Source organism: Gymnodraco acuticeps, unplaced genomic scaffold (assembly GCF_902827175.1).
Source record: "Gymnodraco acuticeps unplaced genomic scaffold, fGymAcu1.1, whole genome shotgun sequence".
Classification (NCBI taxonomy): domain Eukaryota; kingdom Metazoa; phylum Chordata; class Actinopteri; order Perciformes; family Bathydraconidae; genus Gymnodraco; species Gymnodraco acuticeps.
The window spans coordinates 2,544,632-2,568,395 of record NW_022989799.1 but is presented as its reverse complement, the minus strand read 5'-3'; the positions used below and the strand labels follow the sequence as shown (position 1 = coordinate 2,568,395).

The 23,764-nt window shown below is 42.3% G+C and overlaps 1 protein-coding gene across 1 annotated transcript in view; it reads left to right on the top strand.

The window, feature by feature from the left end:
- LOC117550317 (cilia- and flagella-associated protein 46) overlaps positions 1-23,764 on the top strand; it is a 141,786-nt gene that overhangs the window by 102,649 nt on the left and 15,373 nt on the right. Inside the window, 1 exon segment of the mRNA XM_034222699.1 lies at positions 8,042-8,123. Within this exon segment, the coding sequence (XP_034078590.1) occupies positions 8,042-8,123 (82 nt within the window).

Here is a 23,764-nt window from a genome sequence, read left to right as displayed (position 1 = left end):
TGGATTTGGTTTTAAATTGATCCAAAATGATATACTTACTTACAGACGTCTCTTTCCCAAAGTAAATACTTGTGAAAAAGGGTTACATGTCCCAATTTATGTCACAGACTGACACATAAAGTGTATTACAACCGTTTGGCCACTAAAAGAAATGCCCAGCTCACTTCCTGAAGCCTCAAACATACTGTAGCAGACTCCCTGGAAGAGGACCTGCGTCCTATTTAGAAATGAAGGGCTCATTTACTGCAATGCACTATTCACTGGTCTCCCCAAGAAAGCTATTGGAAGACTCCAGCTCATTCAAAACCCTACAGCTAGACTACTAACGAATACCAAAAGGAGGGAACACATTAGTCCTGTCTTAGCTACTCTAGACTGGCTTACTGTAACTTTTAGAATTGATTTTAAGGTGCTTCTCCTCATATACAAAGCTCTAAATGGACAAGGACCCAGCTACATTGCTAACTCTCTAATCCACTACACACCCGCCAGAACACTGCGATCATCAGATGCAGGTCTATTATGGCGCATTTCCACTGCAACGGGGTAGCCCCGTTTAAGCGTCCCTAAGCGTCCTCGCTCAGGCCTCAGGCTGCCTCGCTGGCCGTCCGAGGCCGTGGCGCATTTCCATTACAGTTTAGGACCTGGGGTAGCAACGCAGTGTAGGCGGGGCGATCGGCTTTGTTTTTGTTCACATTTCGAGTTGTTCCGTCGAGCTCCCGCTGGATTTGATCATCCCCAATGAGATGTAGGAACGTCGTCACCTCCTCGGTCGACCACGGTGTGCTTTTCTTATTAGACGTAGCCATTTTTGTAGCTCATCCGTTTACAAAATGCTGTTTATAAAAATGCTGCAAGCTTGCTTCTAAATATATATGCGACGCTAGGGATGAACTCGCGCGCGATCTTGTGACGATTCTCTCTGACCAATCAGCAGTCGAGAGTGTTTACGTCACTAGTTCAGCCCTGGCTGAAATCGTGGTTCTATCAGACCAGGGTCTGATAGAACCACGATTTTATGGGGCCGGAAAAAGAGGGAAAAAGTACCCGCTAGCCGGTACTAGGCTATATGGAAAGGCCACCAAAAACTGGCCTGGCCGCTTGAGGACGGTTAAGGACGCTTAAACGGGGCTACCTGCTGCAGTGGAAATGCGCCATTAGAGGTGACCAGAAAGAGTCATAAGAAGATCGGTGATGCAGCCTTTGTAAACTACGCCCCCACTGTGGATCACGTTACCCAACAATATTAGGGAAGCCAATACATTAGGCATTTTTAAAAGGCAGCTTAAAACCTCTCTTTACCAAAGCATTTTACTGATTTTACACTATTATACTGCACTATTCTCTGTGATTGACATTGCATTATTTCTCTATGTTTTATTCCCCATGTTTTTATGTTTTATTATTTTATCCCATTTTATGCTTTGCTCTTGCTGCTTGTTTTACACTGATTTTATGTCTTATTTTTTACTGATGTAAAGCACTTTGAACTGCAATCCCCTGTATGAAAGGTGCTATACAAATAAAGTTATTATTATTATTTAAAGCCAATATGTTTTGGTTTCAGGTGTAGGACTGGGAGATATATCCAATATACTTGATGTATTGTGGCTTGTCGTGTGTGGGTTGTAGTAAATGACAAAATATAAATATACATTGTCACATTATATCCTTCTAAGTGGCCAGCATTAGACACGCAGACGCATCCTCCTTGGCACGAGAGATTTTGGTGTATCAGGCGTTTTTTTGTATATCTGAAGGAAGTGAGGAAACAAGGAGAGAGACTGTCAAGCAAAAAATGTTTCATGTTTCAAATTTTATTTCAGAGAAAAAATGTTGTTTGTGTGAATAATTACTCAAACATAATAACAAATAATACATTTCAAAAGACCATTCTCACTTCAGAATAGAGTTTCACCACCTTGGTGTTCATATTAGCTAACTGTTGGTTGTTAATTGTTATTTTTAAAGAAGATAGGAAATGTCAAGGTGTATTATCTAACTAGACATAGCCTTAAAATAGCAACATACTATTAATAAGCCAGATATTATTACTAAGCCCAGCACTAGTTTCAGGTTATTATACACTAATGAAACATGTATTTCTGCCTATTCTCCCTGGATCCTACACATTGCTCTTTTTTTAATAACAATAAGATTGCTTCTAAATTACTTCTTAACATGATTCTTTAAGGGACAAAGCTTGAGGACTTGGCTCTGTTGTGCCAATGATTAGATGATTGATATCTTAGTGGACTGCTGCTGTGGCCCCAGGCCGCTCAGTAGCAAAGGGGGGGGGGCAGCCTGCAATGTCTTGCCACAGACACGTTTATGATTGTAAGTGTAAAGGAAGTGAGCTCAAATAGCTGCAAGGCAGTGCCCATCCTCACTGCAGCAGATAATATACACTGAACAAAAATATAAACGCAACACTTTTGTTTTTGCTCCCATTTTTCATGAGATGAACTCAAAGATCTAAAACATTTTCTATATACACAAAATAACCATTTCTCTCAAATATTGTTCACAAATCTGAAAAAATCTGTGATAAGGCACACCTGTGCAATAATCATGCTGTCTAATCAGCATCTTGATATGCCACACCTGTGAGGTGGGATGGATTATCTCGGCAAATGAGAAGTGCTCACTATCACAGATTTTTTCAGATTTGTGAACAATATTTGAGAGAAATGGTTATTTTGTGTATATAGAAAATGTTTTAGATCTTTGAGTTCATCTCATGAAAAATGGGAGCAAAAACAAAAGTGTTGCGTTTATATTTTTGTTCAGTGTAGTAAGATGACCTCACTGACACACACCTGGTGTCTCCAGTTCTCTCACACCTACAGGTCTACTCCAAGAGCTGGTACAGTAATAGCCAGTCATTTGTGTATTAACAAATAAACTGACCTTTATCGTAACAGGATTTCTCTCTAGTTGAGTCCTGCTAATAGCATATGTTGCTGTGTGGCATGACTGATTGCCACATAGCCACAGGTGTTTCCAGTTCCAATGTGTAAAGTACAATAACATTCTGATGGGACGGGTGGCGCAGTGGTCTGTGCATCCGATCATCAGATCAAGGGGGGTGCTGGGGAACTCCAGTTCGAAACCCGCTGCCACTGCGTCAGGCCGTTGTGTCCTTGGGCAAGACACTTCACCTGGATTTGCTCCTGTGGGTATTGTCCACAGTACATGTATAATACTAATGTGTACTTGTAAAAGCACCTCGATGACCTCGAGGCGTGAAGATGGACGGTGTGGCGCAGTGCGCTGTGCAATGATCATCAGATCAAGGGGTGAAACCCGCCGCTGCTGCGTCTGTAAAGCCGGTGTGTCCTTGGGCAAGACACTTCACCTGAACTTGCTCCTGTGGGTATTGTCCACAGTATCTGACCATTGCATGTATGATATATGTGTAATGTGTGTATATGTAAAGCGCTTTGAGTCATTGAAAAAGCGCTATAATAAATGTAAGGAATTATTATTATTTGATGGATGCTTATGGCTTGAAGAGATGTATTGCCTCTATCTTCCACCTTAAAGTAATTCAAGGAAATTATGGAAAATTAAGGCAGCAAAAAAAAGACAAAAAGATCCCATGTTCATGAATTCAATTATTTACAATCATACCCTCATATATATTATTCACATCTCAACTCCAACTCAACTATTCATACACAACTAACAGAACACAATTGATCCATAGTTATTTAAAGAACTGTAAAGAAAGAGTACAAAACATGTGAGAAAATTCATCACTGAAACTATATACTAATAGCTGGCATTTTTTTAACTATACCTTACTTTCATAGTAGATATTTAGTCAAAGCTATTTCTCACCTTTAGTCCCACACCTTTTCACACCATGCTCCATGATGTGTTTTGGAATAGAAAGTCTTTTTAATAGAGCGATTATTTTGTTATTCTTGAGTGGCTTGGCTCTATACTTAGAAAATCTTAAAACAGAATCATAATTAAAGCTGCAAGCAGCGTTGAGCGGGTCTTCGACGCTCCGCAGGCTGTTGTCCGCACGTCGACATGTCACGCAGGTGTTTTCCGGACTCGGCCGTTGGCAAAGGTGGAAAGTTCCAGGCCGATGGGACAACGTACATGGGAGTTACAGCAGTAATATAAACATCGTGTTTGATGGTGATTGATCTGTCGCCATTGCAACGGCATATGATGGCATCCCAGAATACGCTTAGATGTGTTAATGGCTGTATCATTACAAAACCTGTGAAGTGTAGGGCCGTTTGGAGCAATTTCACTGAAGTTATGAGAAAACTGTGTTTTATGGCGAGAATTGTGTTGCCATGGCAACGACATTTGACGAAATCTCAAAACTGACACGTAGATGTCTTCAGGGCTGGACCGTTAGGACACATATGAAGTTTGAGCACTTTTTGATCATTTCTTAGGAATTATAGCAATATCGTGTTTTACGGCGAGGGATGTGTTGCCATGGCAACAGCTTTTAAGGAAAACTCACTATTGTCATATTGAGGTATTGAGGGCCTGACCATTAACCATCATCATAACTCACTCCCCCCCCCCCCCCCCAGTTACACTTCCATTTCTGCCCCCTGTTTTATGTTTATGTTTTTTATGTCTTGTCCTTGTATGTTTCTTTGTAAAGTGACCTTGAGGTTATGAAAGGCGCTATATAAATTCAAGTTATTATTATTATTATTATTATTATCTGAAGTCTGGTGCCGTTTGGACGATTTTCCATTGAGTTACAACAACAATGACAATGGCATATGATGACACCCCATAATTGACATAGAGCTGTTGAGGGCCGGACCATTAGCCATAATTTGAAGTCTGGTGCTGTTTTGACCATTCTCATAGGAGTTACGACAACATCGTGTTTTTTGGCAAGGGATGCGTTGCCATGGAAACGGCATATAGTGAAATCTCAGATTTGACGTAGAGCTGTTGAGGCATGGACCGGCGATATACAAGTGAAGATTGGGGGACGATTGGAGTTACAGCGACATCGTGTTTTATGGCGAGGGATGCGTTGCCATGGTAACGCCACATTATGTAACATCATAGTTGATGTAGAGCTGTTCAGGGCCACAGTGTTAACCATCATGGGATGCTTGGTGGCGTTCTGAGCATGTCAGTTGGAGTTATGACATCATCGTGTTCCATGGCGAGTGAACGCCTAGCATCGAGTGAACGTGAAATTTGGCGCCAAATCATGGAAAAAGTAAAGTTTCGTGATATCGTTTTTTCGCCGATGTCTCAATACGCTACCCAACTAATTTGCAGTCGATCGGGTAAAGTCCCTTGGAGGAGTTCGTTAAAGTACGGAGGACGAAAAGGATAAATCGCGTTTTTCCAACGCCAACTGTGTGCAGTCCAGTAAGTGAAGGAGACGGATCCCTGCAGACTGCAGATGTACTGCCACAGATGGCTGAGAAAACAGTTTGAACCTTGTTCAAAACCTCATCCTGATTACATGGTGTGTGTGTGTGTGTGTGTGTGTGTGTGTGTGTGTGTGTGTGTGTGTGTGTGTGTGTGTGTGTGTGTGTGTGTGTGTGTGTGTGTGTGTGTGTGTGTGTGTGTGTGTGTGTGTGTGTGTGTGTGTGTGTGTGTGTGTGTGTGTGTGGTGTGTGTGTGTGTGTGTGTGTGTGTGTGTGTGTGGTGTGTGTGTGTGTGTGTGTGTGTGTGTGTGTGTGTGTGTGTGTGTGTGTGTGTGTGTGTGTGTGTTGTGTGTGTGTGTGTGTGGTGTGTGTGTGTGTGTCCTCTACTTCCTTTTAATACTTGTAAAATACAACTTTTGGCCCGTAATTTCAATTCCCCATTGTAGCGACCACAGAGGGGGGATACATTATATCCAGTCTCTGAATGTGTTACGTTATTATGAGAGTGCTCTCATACGTGTACGTATACATATATGTGTGTGTATCAGAGGTCGCGTTAACCGAATATTTTCCGTCTATGTTTTTTAACAATGACGGACAAATCTGAAAGCAGTCCGTCATTTTGACAGATTAGAACAAACTGGGAACAGCGCAAAGTTTCCCCGCAGCGAGGCTCCGGTGTTATGCCGTGTTATGCATGCCCTCCAAAAAGGAAATTATACCGTTTCCAAACCTAACTGTGCCGTGCAAATCATTGAAATGTCTGTGAGTTTTGGTTTTAGGCTGTGCACCCTCCCGCAAGGTGCAGCAGCCATGCATAACACGGCGCATGTGAACTGTCCCTCCCCCCGTTGACAGTTCACGAGCATGCTTTCCCCCCCCCCTCGTCAGAGTTGTGTAAAGGCCGACGGGTAATTCTGGATTTTGACGGAAGTTTTACGATCCTGTCCGTCAAAATGACGGCCAGCGAAAAAGTCTAGCGCAACCTCTGGTGTGTATATATGTCCGCATCTGTAGCCTGTTATTGTCTCATTATACCGCACTGCGAATTAATTAAAAGTAAATATATAAGTCGTCATGAACACAGTTCTGTCCAACAGACAGAGGGCTACTGTGCCTCCTGTCATCATTAATGGACTTCCCCTCCTCTCTCCTCGGTTCCCCTCCTCGACTCCTCCGCTCGCATCTCCTGTGGGCGGGACTAAGACACGAGGATAGGAGTTGAGGAGAAATGAGAAACCTTCAGTGAGTTTGACGTCAGATAAATTAACAGAATAAAACAGACAGGAAGTAAACACTAACGGGAACAGAAGAAGAAGACAGACAAGAAGTAAACACTAAAGGGAATAGCAGAAGAAGAGGTAGTAAAATAGGAACACGGTATGTGCTCTGGAGTGTTTAAAGACTGGTTAATGGAAAAGAAAATGTGAACAGACTTGTACAGTTACAGAAAACTTCGATCAGTGCTGCTGTCATTTTAAGTTACAGGGCTATCGCCGCAGTTCCGGCCGTTGGTACACAGTAGATCGGACGTTTTTTTTTTTAGCAGAAGAAATACAACCATTTTCAAATAAATACAATCATTCTCTATCAGTATTGTGAGTCAAGTCATTGCATTATTTAGGTTGTTGTTGTGAGTTGGGATACAGGTCGGGATCCTCCTCATCCCATCTGTGTTCTTTTTTATTTTGCACATTATCCCCTTATTTATTATTCAAAACGCCCATTTGAACTTTTTTGCAACTTTGTTCTTCACCTTAAGGCACGGACACACCAGGCCGATTATCGGCATCGGTAAGCGTCAGGCCAACGATGAGCGTCAACACGCCCTACTCAGATTGGTGTGTCCCGCACCGCACCGTTCAGCCGTGCCGACAACTTTTCGGCCGACAACCGCATTCGGCCAAAGGCAGTCGGCAAAATAAATCCCTCTGATTGGCTGTTCAGCTTAGCGAATCAGTGCATGAGAAGCGAAACGGAAGTGAGGGACCCAAACAAACTATTAAGAAGGCAAATCTGAGATTTCATTTAACTCCAGCTCTCGACACAGGTTCGGGAAAGCCCCATGAGCTTCTCGCTGTAGAGTGAAAATGGAACGCACAAGCTATTTGTTGTTTGTTTATATCACGCAGTCTGTTCTTCTTCTCTCGGTTATCACGCAGTCTGTCTTCCGGTTGTTGCCTCTTTTGAATGACGAATACACACTACCACCGCCTGCTGGTAAGGAGAGTTATTGCCACTCACACATGCGCAGTTCGTACATGCTTCTTGGCCGTCGGCTGAAGTCTTTGCGGTGTTTTCCAGTGCGACACATGGCCAAAACGCAGAAATGCAAGGCGACGCAACAGTCGGGGTCCATCTGTGTCAGTTCTTTGTTGTCAGATTTGTGTGTCCGGGTCTTTGCTCTTCTTCACACTTCAATCTGCCCACCAAGATACTGGCCTTACTCCATCGTATCGCTTAACTCATTGTGTTCAGATGGAGCTGAAGAAAGTTAATATTGTTTACACACACACACACATGACATCTAAAACAATATATGCATTCTATGTGACTCTCTGTGATGTGTATTTTGTTGTCAACAGTTGATTGTATACAGTGTTTATTCTGGAGTTGTTGTATTAATCCTGTTGCCAGATAATGATGCTGATGTTTCCTGTACTCAGAGTGCCGCCTTGTTCTTCTCTTTGACGTGGTTCAGAACAATGCCAGTGTTCTCCGCCAATCCAGCCTTGACAAGCACAAGAGGTAATAACATAAATTATAAGAATAAAACACAAAAGTATTGTCAGTCAATCTGGTTATTTTTCAAAGCTGCACTACAATAGAGCTTATTCCTGGCATCTATTAAAGAACGAGCCACAAACTGTTTATTTAGCACTAATTTAATCAGAATCAGAATACCTTCATTAGATAAATGTATGTTGTTACAGCAGAAAAAGAGCCACAGACAGCTTAATGTTACATATGGTGCATGCATTAAAAAGTATTAAAGTAAAAAAAAGTTATGATATAATACAAAATATAATAAAAATTAAAAGTTACACAATTTACAAAATTCACATCCTGTAACAGTTCTTAGGATTTAGCAGCCAGGTATGTATTGCACAGTTATTAACGGCATATATATATATTGCACATAGTGGGTTGGTATTTAACAGCAAGGTGTGTTATAGTCAGGGGTGCACATAACTGGTACGCAGGTACGCATGCGCGGCAAAAATCTGAATTGCGTAACGTCACTTGTGTCACTACGCACCTTTGCGTACCTCAACAAAACATCAAAACAAAACACATATTTAGTCTACACGTGTTTCTTGTCAACACTCAATGGAGTAAACTACAAGACATGTCAAAAAACCCAAAGACATTAAGCAGCTACGTTGCCGTTTCGCTCCCTGCAAAAACTCTTCGGACTTTCTGTGACTGATTGAACTGGGTGCTGGCCGAGCCGCGCAGGACATAACCGACGGACCTGTGAAGCTTTACAGGAGGCAGAGGCTTATGGCGCATTTCCACTGCAGCGGGTAGCCCCGTTTAAGCATCCTTAATCGTCCTCAAGGGGCCAGGCCAGTTTTTGGTGGCCTTTCCATATAGCCTAGCACTGGCTAGCGGGTACTTTTTCCCTCTTTTTCCGGCCCCATAAAATCGTGGTTCTATCAGGCCAGGGCCAGGGCTGAACTAGTGACGTCAACACTCTCGACTGCTGATTGGTCAGAGAGAATCGTCACAAGATCGCGCGCTAGATCATCCCTAGCGTCGCATATATATCTAGAAGCAAGCTTGCAGCATTTTTATACACAGCATTTTTGTAAACGGAGGAGCTACAAAAATGGCAACGTCAAAGAAAAGCACACCGTGGTCGACCGAGGAGGTGACGACGTTCCTACATCTCATTGGGGATGATAAAATCTAGCAGGAGCTCGACGAGACAACTCGAAATGTGAAAGTTTTCCAGGATGTCACTGCACAGATGCCCCGCCTACACTGCGTTGCTACCCCAGGTCCTAAACTGTAATGGAAATGCGTCATGGCCTCGGAGCTGCCTCGCGAGGACGCTTAGGGACGCTTAAAACAGGGCTACCCTGCTGTAGTGGAAATGTGCCATTAGATCACCGGACAACAGAGTTGGTCGCCGTGTGCACAGACAGGGTTAACGTCGGTATGAACAACAGAATTGTGCCAAAACTCCGCCAACTGGCTGCAGTGGGAGACTCCCCTGTGCACATTTTGTGCCCCGCGCACACACTGGAGAACTGCGCAAAATCAGCTGATCACAACATTCACGCTCTATGCTGCTGCAGTTTTATTTACACCAAAGTGGAGTAAAACCAAACACACAGTTGCAAACTTCCTCAGGGTGTTATGGAAGAGTTTGAAATCAGACTGAGGTGGAAGAAGTACTCAGATCTTGTACTTGAATAAAAGTAGCCTACCAGAGTGTTACTCAGTTACAGTAAAAGTCCTGCATTCAAAATGTTACTCAAGTAAAATTAGAAAGGTATTATCATCAAAATATAGTTAAAGTACCAAAAGTAAAAGTAGTCATTGTGCAGATTGGTCCATTTCAGAATAATATATCTAATATGTTTTATAATGATTCATCATTAAAGTGTTATCAAAGCTGGTAAAAGTGCAGCTAATTTTACAAATTAGATCAAAGTCAAGTAAAGTACAAATATCATATAAGTACAGTACTTGAATAAATGTATAGTAACTGTTAGAGCCAGTATTTTTGATTTGATAAGAAAGGCCACCTAATTGTGACGTCTGTAGTCAACGCACTATAAAGGACTACAATTCCCACGGCGCCTGTGCTAACGCCACAATGATGGGCAACCTGTTGAGTGTCGCCGTCGAGGAACAGTTTTTAACCGTACTCAACTGTACTCGTAACCGTACATACAAACCGTACAAGTACCCTTTAAGTTGTGAAGTTATAAGCATTATCACGAAAGAAAGAATACCTAAGTTGTGTTGTTTTATTTGAGTTTTGCCTATTTCTTTTGAATATTGTAAAGGCCTATTTTTCTTTGTTGCATGTGCAAAAGTTTGTTATTTTATTTTTGAGCAAACACATCGCAACATCTTCTAAACCATCGGAGGCCAAGCAACACTTCAAACTGTGAGTAATTTAAGGAGAGAAACGAGTTAGAACTGTCTGTTTAAGACGTCTAGTGGCTTGGTGGAAAAACAAGGAAGGAAGCCACGACATTGTTAAAAACTCTCGTGACGGACAAATCCGTGTGGAATTAAATGGTTGCTACCATATTATTATAATGAATGAAATACTCTTGGAAATGAATGGATACGAGCGAATGTGAATCGTGAGTTTACAAATCACGGACTTTATAGTGAACAAGGAAGGACCGCATTGACTTTCTGGATTGTGACAACGTGGATTTCTGTGGAAAAAGGCTTGTGCCGCATGTTGTGGATGTTGCAATACAGTATAATCTAATGCTGGAAGTGGAATAAATTCGATTATGAATAAAGTGTGGAACGTAACTCAAGGAGCGCATCTTGAAAAGCGCTTTAATAAGTTTGTTTAACTGGCTTACTGCCGCGGATCCAAGCCGCACACTAACAAAGCGCAACATTAAAATAAGGACAGCTGTTTACGAGTGGAGGTTTAATGACAATAAAGCATAACAATGGCTGAAAAGGAAAATGTGGAAACGAATGAAAGTCCTATGGACCCAAACGGGAATGAACGTGAAGTGCCCGTGGAAAATGCTGACGTCAGACCAAAAAGAACAATAAGACCTACAGAAAAGGCTTTAGAAGATAAGCTGGCGCAGTTAATTAAAAAAAGGAAAACGAAATTGGGTCAAGTCTCAAGGAAAAAAAATTAAATTGATTCACTCATGATTGATTATGGGAATATCATTGAGATGCAAGGTTGTCGCGGGGTTTTTCAAATACTCTCCAAAGAGTTTTCAAACTCACATTACTCAGTGCAAGAAATGCTCTCGGAGCAAGGACAAGAAAGTGATCATGTTGACTTGTATCTCCCAAAAATTGCATATTTCAATGAGTTTCAAGATGTGATGAAGAAATGGTTAGCTAGAGCTGCCTCCTTTGAGCATGTGCCTCCTTCTGACCATGGCTCATATACTGCACATATGTCAAGTCCACATAAAGCAATATCAGTGGGCATGATAAGCAAAAAAGGTAAAAGTTCTAGTGGCAGCAATAAATCTTCAACAGCTTCATCAGTAAGAAGAGAGGCAGAGAGAGCTGCGCTCAGATCACGCGCTGCTGCCTTATCACAGAAACACTCACTTGAAAAACAAGAAGCTGACCTGGAAGCAATGAAAGCCAATATCAGAGCTAAAATGGAAAAGCTTGAGCTTCAAACTGATATTGATGCTGCAACAGCCAAAATTAAAACATTGGAAGCTTCTGAGGATGATGACTCTGATCCTGACGCTTGTGTGGGAGAGGAGCAGTATGACACGGGTCAGCCAGATGAAAATGATGATTTCCAGGATGAAGAGAACCAAGGAAAACCTGTGGGGAAGGACAATAAAAAGAGTTTCATATACTCAAATTCAATGAACTCAAATCATGCAGCCCCTAGTGGTCATGTCCAAGTATTACAACCAGGGCCCACAACAAGGACAGCAGCATCAGCACAGCAGCATCACTCCATCCAAGTCAGACAAAGCTCTCGTACAGAAAGCAATGAAGTAATGCAGCGGCAAAACGAAATCACTGAAATCTTAATGAAGCAGCAACGCTTAACATTACTCCCATCCAGAGAAATACCCATATTTAAAGGAGATCCATTACAGTACCTTTCATTCATCAGAATGTTCGAGCATACAATAGAAGATAAAACTGACAATTACAAAGACAGGCTGTTCTTTCTAGAGCAGTATACAGAAGGCCAAGCTAAAGACTTGGTCAAAAGTTGCCAATACATGGATTCTAAAAAGGGCTTTTTGGAAGCCAAAAGACTGCTCCAAGAGAACTATGGACATCAACTCTTAATCGCAGCAGCTTGTTTGGACAAAATGTTGAACTGGAATGCCATCAAGAGTGAAGATAGAAAAGCACTGCATTATGATGCTATCTTTCTTCGTGGATGTTGCAACACAATGGAAGATGTTGAGTTTTTGGATGAAATGAATAGCACATCAAACATGAGAAATTTGATCATGAAACTCCCATTTAAAATAAGACAAGAGCAAAGTTTCCAATATTGGTCGACTTCATTGAAAAGCATGCACGCATTGTATCAGACCCCATGTTTGGAGACATACAGGATGTCATGCCAAAAAGGGATATTAAAGTGTACAAATCACCCAGCAATAAGCCTGCTCATGGTTATAAGGGAAGTAGTTTTGGTACTGTGACAAGCCCAGGAGTCAATGAAGAGCAAAAACCTTTCCAAAACATCAAATCAGACCATAAAGGCATTACTGTTCAGAAGCGCTGTGTATTTTGTGCAGGAGAACACACCTCTGAAACATGTAAGATGAACAAAACATCTCACAATGAAAAGATCGACTGCTTAAAAGCACAAGGAATTTGCTTTGGCTGTCTAACGAAAGGACATCCAAGCAAAGACTGTCAGAAAAGAATGAAATGTGAAGTTTGTTCAATGAAACATCCAACAATATTGCACATCTACAAGAAAAGGATTGAACAAAAAGACAACTCTGATAAATACATCCAAGCAGCTTCTGTAAGCAGTGCATTAGTCTCTTTCAATGGCAGAAACCACACTGGGGCCGGTGGTCAACAAACCCTACCAATTATCCCAGTTCAAATATAGTTGTCAAACTCGAACCAGACTGTGCAGACTTACGCATTTATGGATCAGGGAAGCACTGCAAGTGTCTGTACTGAAGCCCTTCAACAAGATTTGCATGCCAAAGCCAAGAGAACAAAAATCCTCTTAAAAACAATGGTTCAGGAGAAAATGATTTACACTTCCTTTGTCAAAGGTCTTGAAGTGAGTTGCATCGAAGGCAATGATTTTTATCAGCTGCCTAAAGTCTACACACAAGAGGAAATTCCTGCTGGAAAAGAGCACATTCCCACTCAAGAGACCATAAATAAATGGAAATATCTAAGAGAGATTAAGTTGCCTGAATTGGATTGTGAAATCGGGTTGCTTATAGGAACAAATGCACCAAAGCTAATGGAGCCGTGGAAAATAATAAACAGTCAAAATGGAGGACCCTTTGCTGTTAAGACAGTCCTAGGTTGGGTTGTGAATGGACTGAATCAGGAAACCACTGAATCTGAGAATACTTCATGTGCTGTTGTTAATCGGATATCAGTGACAGATTTAGGTGAGCTGCTGGTGCAGCAATACAATCATGACTTTCCAGAGAAAGGTTGTGATGAGAAGAAAGAGATGTCAGTTGAAGACAAACCATTTTTAAAGATCATGTCAGATTCAGCTCAAATCAAAGATGGACATTATCAGCTTGAACTTCCATTTAAACAGAAGAATATCTTGATGCCAAACAATCGAAAACTTGCAGAGCAGAGCAGAATCATTAAAAAGGAAATTCAAAAGGAACAAAGTTTTCCATGATGAATATAAAACATTCTTGGAGGCTGTGATAGCTAAAGGTCACGCTCAGCTACTGCCCCAAGAGCAGCTCAAACCCGAGAGTGGAAAGGTGTGGTACATACCACATCATGGGGTTCATCACCCAAAGAAGGGCAAGATTCGTGTAGTGTTCGATTGTTCTGCATCTTATCAAGGATATTCATTAAATGACAAGCTTATTCAGGGTCCCAATCTTACCAACACGCTACTTGGTGTGCTCATTCGATTCAGACAAGAACAGATAGCTTTCATGGCTGATGTGGAGGGGATGTACCATCAGGTCAAGGTGGCTCCTGCCGATCAAGATTATCTTCGCTTTCTTTGGTGGCCAGGAGGAGATGTCAGTTTACCTCTCGCTGAGTACAGGATGACGGTACATCTACAGATGTAGCGCTTCATTTCAGACGCCTACCCGTGCGGGTCCGTGATCTGCACGGGGTGGGCCCCTGCTGAAAAGGAAAACCCCCCCCGCAGGACTTGATACGCCCCCTTGATAAATACATGTAATTTTAATGAAACCAGCTGCAATGGATCATGGATCCACCAGGGGGAGCCGTGAAAAGCTGCCACACTGGAACTCATATGAAATAAACAGCTGATAGATCTACAGGTATCTGATCGGATATTTGTTAAGATCCATGTCACGGATAGGATCATATTCTGTGCTAAATAAGAGACATGTAATAATTTACAAAACATCACCATGTTTTTATTTAACAAAATAATGTTGTTTAATTCACGTTGGCGTAAGTACAAAACCATCGCTATGTTTTTAATCATATCATATCATATGTTCGCGAATTGAAATGAATGCACTAATTCATGTAGTTGTATCCACGTGAGTTTACAACAACAAAAATAATCGCTTTGTTTTTGTATATCACATCCGACCGGAGGAAATGCAGCACGGCTCTCACTACCGATCATCCTAATCCCACGGGCAAACAATAATATGTACAGTGTTAATAGTTTACTGTATTATTAGTGTCTAATATTACTGCTATAACAATCACACATTGAGTTGTTAAAATCAGACCGTTGTTTTTTTTTAAACAGTCTGAATGAAAAGGCAGCTCTCAGGTGATCAGGTGTGTGTTTACCAGTGTTGGTACTAACGTGTTACAAAACTAACGGATTACTGTAACGCAACTACCTTTTGCGGTAACTAATAGCGTTACTAGTTACTTATTCCCATTCAGTAACGCCGTTATAGTTACTGGGATTTAAATGGGTGCGTTACTGCGTTACATTATGTGATGGAACTGAACCGAATCTCCCTGCGGATGTAGCTTACAGGCGAATACAGAGATGTCCTCTCACAGCACCATGGAAAAGTGAAAGTGACCAGAGAGGAGTGATGATTGGTTAACGCGGGGTAACATTTCAGGGTAAGCCAATCAGAGACAGAGTTGGGCGGGTCTTGCCTTATGGGGAAAATACACAGACACACAAACACTTGCTAACACACACACATACACAACAACGCCCACCACCAGCACACACACTATGGCAGATGCAAGTATCAGCGAGAGCAGCAGCGCATTTACAACTTGGAGATATAACCACTATTTTAAATTTGTGGGGATAAAGGACGCACAAAATATTATGGTCAAATGTAAACTGTGCAGGACAAAAAGCATTGTCCACATCGAATAACAGCAATGCCAATCTCCTGAAGCACCTAACTAATGTACATTGGGCTATAAAACTAGTCGCCAAAGACCCCACCGTCTCAACCACCGGCAGTGACCCAGATGGAGCAACACCATCTAAACAGCCAAAAAACGATTTTTTTAAATCACCACATGTCACTCAGAGTCAACTAAACAGATTGATTGCTGAAAATAGTTTGTTTGTCTTCAGTGTCAGTCTGATAGTTTATTATTTATCTAATTGTTACTGCCAAAAGAGTGTAGTTCTTGTTTAATTGTTACACTGCCAAAATAGTGTAGTTGTTGTTAATGTGTACACTGTGGTGATTGACATTATTCACCCACGGATCTATGGGTTGGGGTATTGTTCTGCACGGACATTTTAGTGAACCGGACTTCCTGTTTCTGCCGGTCTTCGCTTCCCGGTGTAGGTGTCACTACCCGATCCGTCCCCCTGCCCGATCGGTACTGCGCATGTGCGAGATGGTCCGCCATATTGGACAACTCCGGACGGCAACCCAAGATGGACACTTGACAAATTACATTACATTGCATTTTGCTGACGCTTTTATCCAAAGCAACTTACAATAAGTGCGTTCGACCAACAAAATACAAACTTGAAGAAAACAATCATATAAGTACATCAGGCTTCATAGAGCAAAAACATTTCAAATACTACTCAACTGGCTTTAGATAAGCCAGCCCTTTATTAGTATATAAGTGCTTTGTTAATAGTTCTATCGCTCGAAGTGGAGTCGAAAGAGATGAGTTTTCAGTCTGCGCCGGAAGGTGTGTAAGCTATCTGCTGTCCTGATGTCAATGGGGAGCTCATTCCACCATTTTGGAGCCAGGATAGCAAACCCACGTGTTTTTGCTGATGGGAACTTGGGTCCCCTTCGCAGTGAGGGTGCAGCGAGCCGTTTGGTTGATGCAGAGCGGAGTGCACGTGCTGGGGTGTACGGTTTAACCATGTCCTGGATGTAGGAAGGGCCAGATCCATTCGCAGCATGGTACGCAAGTACCATTGTCTTGAAGTGGATTCTAGCAGTTATCGGAAGCCAGTGAAGGCAGCGGAGGAGTGGCGTGGTGTGGGAGAATTTAGGAAGGTTGAAGACCAGGCGAGCAGCTGCATTCTGGATGAGCTGCAGAGGTCGGATGGCACATGCAGGTAGACCAGCCAGGAGGGAGTTGCAGTAGTCTAGGCGTGTGAGATGACGAGAGCCTGGACCAGAACCTGCGTGGCTTTCTGGGTCAGCTGGGGACGCATCCTCCTGGAGTGGAGTGCACCAGCTGGGCGTACAAAAGTAGGGCTTAACTCTAACGTCGGGCTTAGCTACGTCCGACGTAGTGATTCGAATTTACACCGAGTGCACCAAGCCTGACTAGTCTCGGGCGTAGCTGCGCCTGGTCTTAAGATGCGCGTCCACGTGAATACACGCGAAACAGTAATTGTTGCCAAGCAACGCCATTTTACCATTTTACAGACTCAGAGGACCGCAGAGAAGAGGGAATTCCCACACCCACAGTGTCAGCGATGACTCAAGGGGAATCCCAAATGGCCACACCCCGAAAGAGAAAGAGGGATTTGTCAGAGCTACAGCGGGAACTGACGGAGAAATAAATCGTTCGTGTGGAGGTGGAGACCGTCAAATTGAGAGCGGAAGACGAAAAAATGTAGCTGGAGAAGGAGAAATTGAGACTCTTCTTAATGCCCTTTCATTGTTAAACATCTAGGCCTAAACAAGACGCCCTGCCATCGTTAATGTCCTTCTTGCCTGTTTTACGTTACTATGGATACTAGTCTGTCTTTCCGATTTACGCCTGCTCCATACTAGGCGTAAAAGTTGCACCCGGGTGCAACGCATACAGGGCTTAAGTCTAAGTGGTGCACTAGTCATAACTTTAGTTTGGTCTCAACCTTCGGTTCTACGTCGGACGTAGAGTTACGCCCAGCTGGTGCACTCCACTCCTGATGTTGTAAAGCGTGTATCTGCAGCAGCGGGTTGTAGCAGCGATGTTTGCAGTGGCTTTTAGCAAAGCTCAAAAAGAAAACGCGAGAGAGATGAGTTATTGTTATTACAATAACGCACATCTGGCAGAGCTGACTGTCACTACCCGATCCGTCCCCCTGCCCGATCGGTACTGCGCATGTGCGAGATGGTCCGCCATATTGGACAACTCCGGACGGAAACCCAAGATGGACACTTGACACAGTAGCTTTTAGCAAAGCTCAAAAAGAAAACTCGAGAGAGAGATGAGTTATTTTTATTACAATGTGACTTCACTATTATTTAACAACTCTTTTTATTGGGTTCTTTTATTTGGGGTTAAGTACATTGTCAGAATAAGTGAGGAATGAATTTAACTTCTGTTAGACAGCTATATGACATACATTTTTGCACACATTCACAGTAAATATGTATTCAGTATGATAGCTGTCTAACAGAAGTTACAGTAAATCCATTGTTGCTTGAGAATGTGAACTCCCTTTTCAGCTTTCCCATTTGACTGTGGATAATGAGGACTTGAGGTCACATGCTTAAAGTCATACTATTTTGCAAATTCTTGCCACTCTCTGCTGTTGAAACACGGTCCGTTGTCACTCACTACTGTGTTAGGTATGCCATGCCCTATCATGGGTTCTTTAGTCTGTTTGTTTCTGTGTGTCTGGCATGTGTCACACGTACCAATCAGTCTCTCGATGTCTTTATTTACTCCAGGCCAGAAAACACTGTCTCTCGCCCGTCTTTTGCATTTTTCAACACCCAGATGACCTTCATGTATTTTTTTTAGTACTTCCTGTCTCAATGCGCGTGGAATGACAATCCTGTGTTGTTTCAGTAATAGTCCATCCACGACACTCAGTTCACCTCTGATGTGGTAGAAGAGCCATCCATTTTGCATATTTGCAATGACACACTGCAGCTCTGTGTCTTTTGCTGTTTCTTCAGCTATCTGTCTGGACTTTGTGTCTGATTCAGGAAGCGCAGCAGACACCATGTTCAGATGACTTTTCACATCCTCTTCAGTTGTACTCACATAATCCACTGTAGGTGCTCGTGAGAGAGCGTCAGCAAGTATCAGGTGCTTTCCAGGTGTGTAGATCAGCTCAAAGTCATATATCTGCATCTTCATCATGAGACGCTGTATCCTTGGTGTCATTTCACTTAAATTATTTTTAATGATGGATACAAGTGGACGATGATCTGTCTCTACTGTGAATGAAGGTAGGCCATAAACGTAGCTGTGGAACTTCTCCAAGCCATAAACCAGTCCCAGACATTCTTTTTCTATTTGAGCATATCTGCACTCAGTCTGTGTCATTGACCTGGATGCATAGGCCACTGGTTTCCAATGCTCGCCTTCAACTTGTAGGAGCACTGCGCCTATTCCATCCTTTGAAGCATCTGTTGACACTTTAATCTTCTTTGTTGGGTCAAAGAATGTCAATACAGGTGCAGTTGTGAGTGTCTGTCTGAGTGTTTTCCACTCTTGCTCATGTTTGACTGTCCATTTAAACTAATTTTCTTTGTGCAGGAGCTCACGGATGCAAGATGTCTTTGCAGATAGGTTTGGAATAAATTTACCTATGAAGTTGACCATCCCCATAATGCGAAGTACACCTGTCTTGTCTGTGGGCCTTGGCATATCCTGTATGGCTCTGATCTTTTCTTGGTCAGCTTGTACACCTTGTGCAGAGAGCTTGTCTCCGAGAAAGACAACTTCTTGAACTCCAAACTCGCATTTGCTCTTGTTAAGCTTGAGTCCATACTTGTGTATGCGCTCCAGTACCTTTTTCAGCCTCTCATTGTGTTCTTGTAGTGTAGAGCCCCACACAATGATGTCATCAACATATGCTCTAACACCGTCCAGCCCCTCAATTATGTGCTCCATCGCTCTGTGAAATATTTCGGATGCTGAGATGATCCCAAAGGGCAGTCTGAGGAAGCAATATCTGCCGAATGGTGTATTAAAGGTGCAATATTTGGTGCTGCTTTCATCCAGTTTCAGCTGCCAAAAGCCTTGAGACGCATCAAGCTTTGTGAAGAAGCTGGCACCTGCCATTTCACTTGTGATTTCCTCACGCTTGGGTATCTGATAATGTTCACGCTTGATGTTTTCATTAAGATCTTTTGGGTCCATACACACTCTTAAATCACCACTTTTCTTCTTTACACAGACCATCGAGTTAACCCAGTCTGTTGGCTCCTCAACTTTTTTTATCACTCCGAGCATTGTCATTCTGTCGAGCTCTTTCTTTAAGCGATCTCTGAGTGGCGCTGGAACTCTTCTTGCAGCATGCACAACTGGCTGTGCATTTTCTTTGAGCTGGATTTTGTATGTGAAGGGCAACACACCAAAACCCTTAAACACATCTGCATAACTCTGTACTATACAATCGAGTCATTTGGTGTACTCACAGTTGTGTTGATGCAATACACTCTCTTGACAAGTTCCAAATCTTCACATGCTTTATCACTCAGCAGTGAATCAAGTCCATCAGTGACAACAGAGAAAAGTAGGTGGTGCACTTTATCTTTTGAGGTTACCTTTAATATGCACACACCCAAACTGTTGATTTTCTTTCCATTATAATCTTTTAGTGCCTGTGTTCTTTTTTTAATTTGTGGCTTATCTTTCATTGCCTTGATGTCAGACAGGCTCATCAGGTTTGCTTTTGCACCAGTATCCAGTTTCATAGTTATTATTGTCCCGTTAATCATCAGTGGAGCTATCCATTTATCTTCTCTGATTGCATTAACCTCTTTTTGCTCAGTTTCACAGTTCACCATGCCAACAAAACATTTCTCACTTAAATCATCGTCTTCCACTATGTTTACAGACTTTCCTTTCTTCCTCTCATTTCCTTTTGAGAAGCACTGCTTAGCAAAATGGTTCTGGCCCTGGCAATTAGAGCATTGCTTACCAAATGCCGGACACTGTCGTGGTTTGTGCTTCGAGCCGCAGCGCTTACAGCTGAATGTCCCTTCTTCCGACCGCTGTGTAGGCCGCGTCTGTGCGCGCCATTTGCCTTGGCTGGAGACCGCACCAACTGCTGCGCCATCACTCACGTTAGCCGCGCCCGCCATCTCGCTGAAAGTCCTGACGTGCATTTGGGACAGCTCTCTTGCATAGCAGATTTTTATAGCTGCTTCACATGTCAGCTCCGTTTCCCTTAGCAGCCTTTCTCTGACCTCTTTATCCTCCACGCCAAAAACGATCTGGTCCCGTATCATGGAGTCCCTCAGCGTAGCAAAGTTGCATGACTGTGCTTTTAGCTTCAGGTCAGTCAGAAAGCTATCAAAAGGCTCATGCTGCTGCACACGTGAACGGAATACATATCTCTTGTATGTTTCGTTCTTTTTGGGAGAGCAGTGGGCATCACATTTCTCGAGCACTTTATCCAGTTTGTCTTAATCAGCCTGCTCTTCATACACAAAAGTATTGTAGGCCTACACTTCTATCGCCTGTGGGCCTGCTATAGTTAGCAGTAGCGCTACCTTCCTAGCATCCGGCTTAGTTTCCAGTCCCATGGCCGTGATGTAAAGCTGGAACTACTGCTTGAAGGTCCGCCAGTTGCTGTCGACATTTCCCGAAAGTTTTAGCGTCTCCGGTGGCTTTAATGAATCCATGTCGCTTGTCACAACTCCTCACTTAATGTGGATTTAAACATAGGTCACAACTATGTGGCGACACCTTGTGGTAGGAGTGTGTATCTATCTAATCAAACACAATCTACAGATCAAGACGAAGCGAATGGAAGTACTCCCATACTCCTAGCGTGAAAATGTTTGTGAAAACGTGTGCAAAGTCTCAGAAAATCCTAAAATAAGCTCATATTTGAATTTGCCATAAAAAAAACACATCATTCAGTAAAAACAAGGCCCCACTGATCATCTACTCTCTGAGACGATTCCAGGGATGTCTGGCTTGAGTTTCTACCACCAGGGAAAGTGGACAAAAGTGCCCGAGATCAGCCTCTTAATTTACCCAGGGCCTAGTGCTTGGCTTTGGGCATGAAAATTCAGGAAACTCCCCTGAGTATTTTATTAAATATCTGAACTTTGGAGAGGAGTTGGGGGACACACGACACATCAAATCACATCTACAGATCAAGACGAAGCGAATGGAAATACTCCTAGCGTGTGAAAATGTTTGTGAAAAACGTGTGCAAAGTCTCCGAAAACGGAGCAGTGACTGTGATGCTAGCTTTGCGGCTAGCGATTAGTTGTTCTTGTTTGAAGTTGTTGCTATGGAAACAACATGACGGAGAAAAAATGTATATCTTCTACATATAATAACGGACAAAGTAAAGAATGAAGTGTAGGCTATGCCTGTTTGAAGTTGTTGCTATGGAAACAACATGACGGAGAAAAGTATAATCTTCTACATATAATAAGGGACAAAGTAAAGAATGAAGTGTCAGCTATGTTTAAATGTTCGGAATGTGACCGTGATGGCCCTCTTGAGTTGCCGTAAAATATGACGAATATGACGGATGCGACGGAAATACACCCGAACACATCTGGTACCCCGAACACATCTGGTACCTACACCGGGAATGACGTTGTTTACAATGGTTTTCAGATGCTAAATAAAAGTCTAGCTTGTACCTTTGATACCCCGCCTCCGACTCCCATCTCTCGGCACCACAACACTGCCAAAAGAGTGTAGTGGTTTTTAATTCATATTGCACTATTTAGAACTTGATTGTTGAGGCTACAATAAAGATGCCTGCTTTATTGTTATTGCACAGATTACAGGTACTGAGACAACGAAATGCAGTTTAGCTTCTAATGGTGCAACAAGCAGTAAAGTGAAAAGTAATGTACACAATCTACAGAATAAAATATAGAATGAATTGAATGATGAATAAACAGTGAGGGGTATGAATACACTAGCAGCCTGTGAGCAGTATTAACAGTGTGTATGAATATTCTAAGATATATAAAGTATGAAAACGGTAAGCAGTGCAAGTATAGTATAAAATATATAGATATTAATTTCATGATAAACATTGTGGAACAATGATGAAAAATGTGAATGGAAGTGGCGACGTAAAACTGACACAAAACAACAACAAACTTTTGCCGAGCCAATTGAGAGTTTCATCAGCAGCACGGGGTACAAACCACCAATGAGCGCTCAGCTCGAGATACCAGCGAGTCGAGAGAGTGAATTATATCTGCATTTTATCTTTTGAGAAGCCCCCACCCCCCATGTTGCCTATGCTGTATGCTGCAAACTCTTTGTTTAAAACTAATTGGCCATCGGAATGTGTGGAGTAAGTCTCCCAAGCACATTCCACAGCTCTCCCCCTCCTCCTGTGATCTCCCAACCCCCAGTCTGTAGGTTTGTGTTTGCATATTTCAGTATTAATTGTGGCAGCTGTTTTTGATTTAGTCTTAGTCTTTAGATAAAAATGGTTATTAGTTTTAGTCACATTTTAGTCATTCCTATATCCTTCGTAGTTTTAGTCTAGTTTTAGCCGACCAAAACTCAAAACGTGTTAGTCTAGTTTTAGTCGACGAAAACTCAAAACGTTTTAGTCAACTTTTAGTCGATGAAAAATTACATTTTAGTCAACTTTTAGTCAAAATGTGTCTCTATACTCTCTGAACGCTCCGTCCCCGGCAGATCTCTGTGTCCGCTGCAGCATATCTGTTAGGCCTCCCCCCCGCACACAGAGAGACACAGGGAGATCGCTCTTCTGGAGTGAAGAGAGCGGAAATAATGATATTGCAAGTTAGAAACGTAAGATGCATTTTGACAGACAAGATGGACACTTAGGGGAAAATATGCTGCATTTTGAATGTCCGATAGTCCACCATTAACACCTTAGTCCCGTCTCGTCAACGAAAACTAAATATATATTTCGTCATAGTTTTCGTTATCAAGAATCTATTTTTAGCTCGTCATCGTCTCGTCTTAGTCAAAATGTAAAAAAGGTTGTTGACGAACATTTTTCGTCATAGTTTTCGTTGACGAAATTAACACTGGCATATTTAAACTGTCGCACTTTCTGATGTTTCTATCGCGCATTGCCGGTATGAAAGGGTCTGTGCCGGAAATATCAAACATTTAATAAAAGTGAAAAACAATGAACAAGACTTAACGTATTCATCATAATTAATTATATTTATTCCGTTTGGATGTAGGATTTT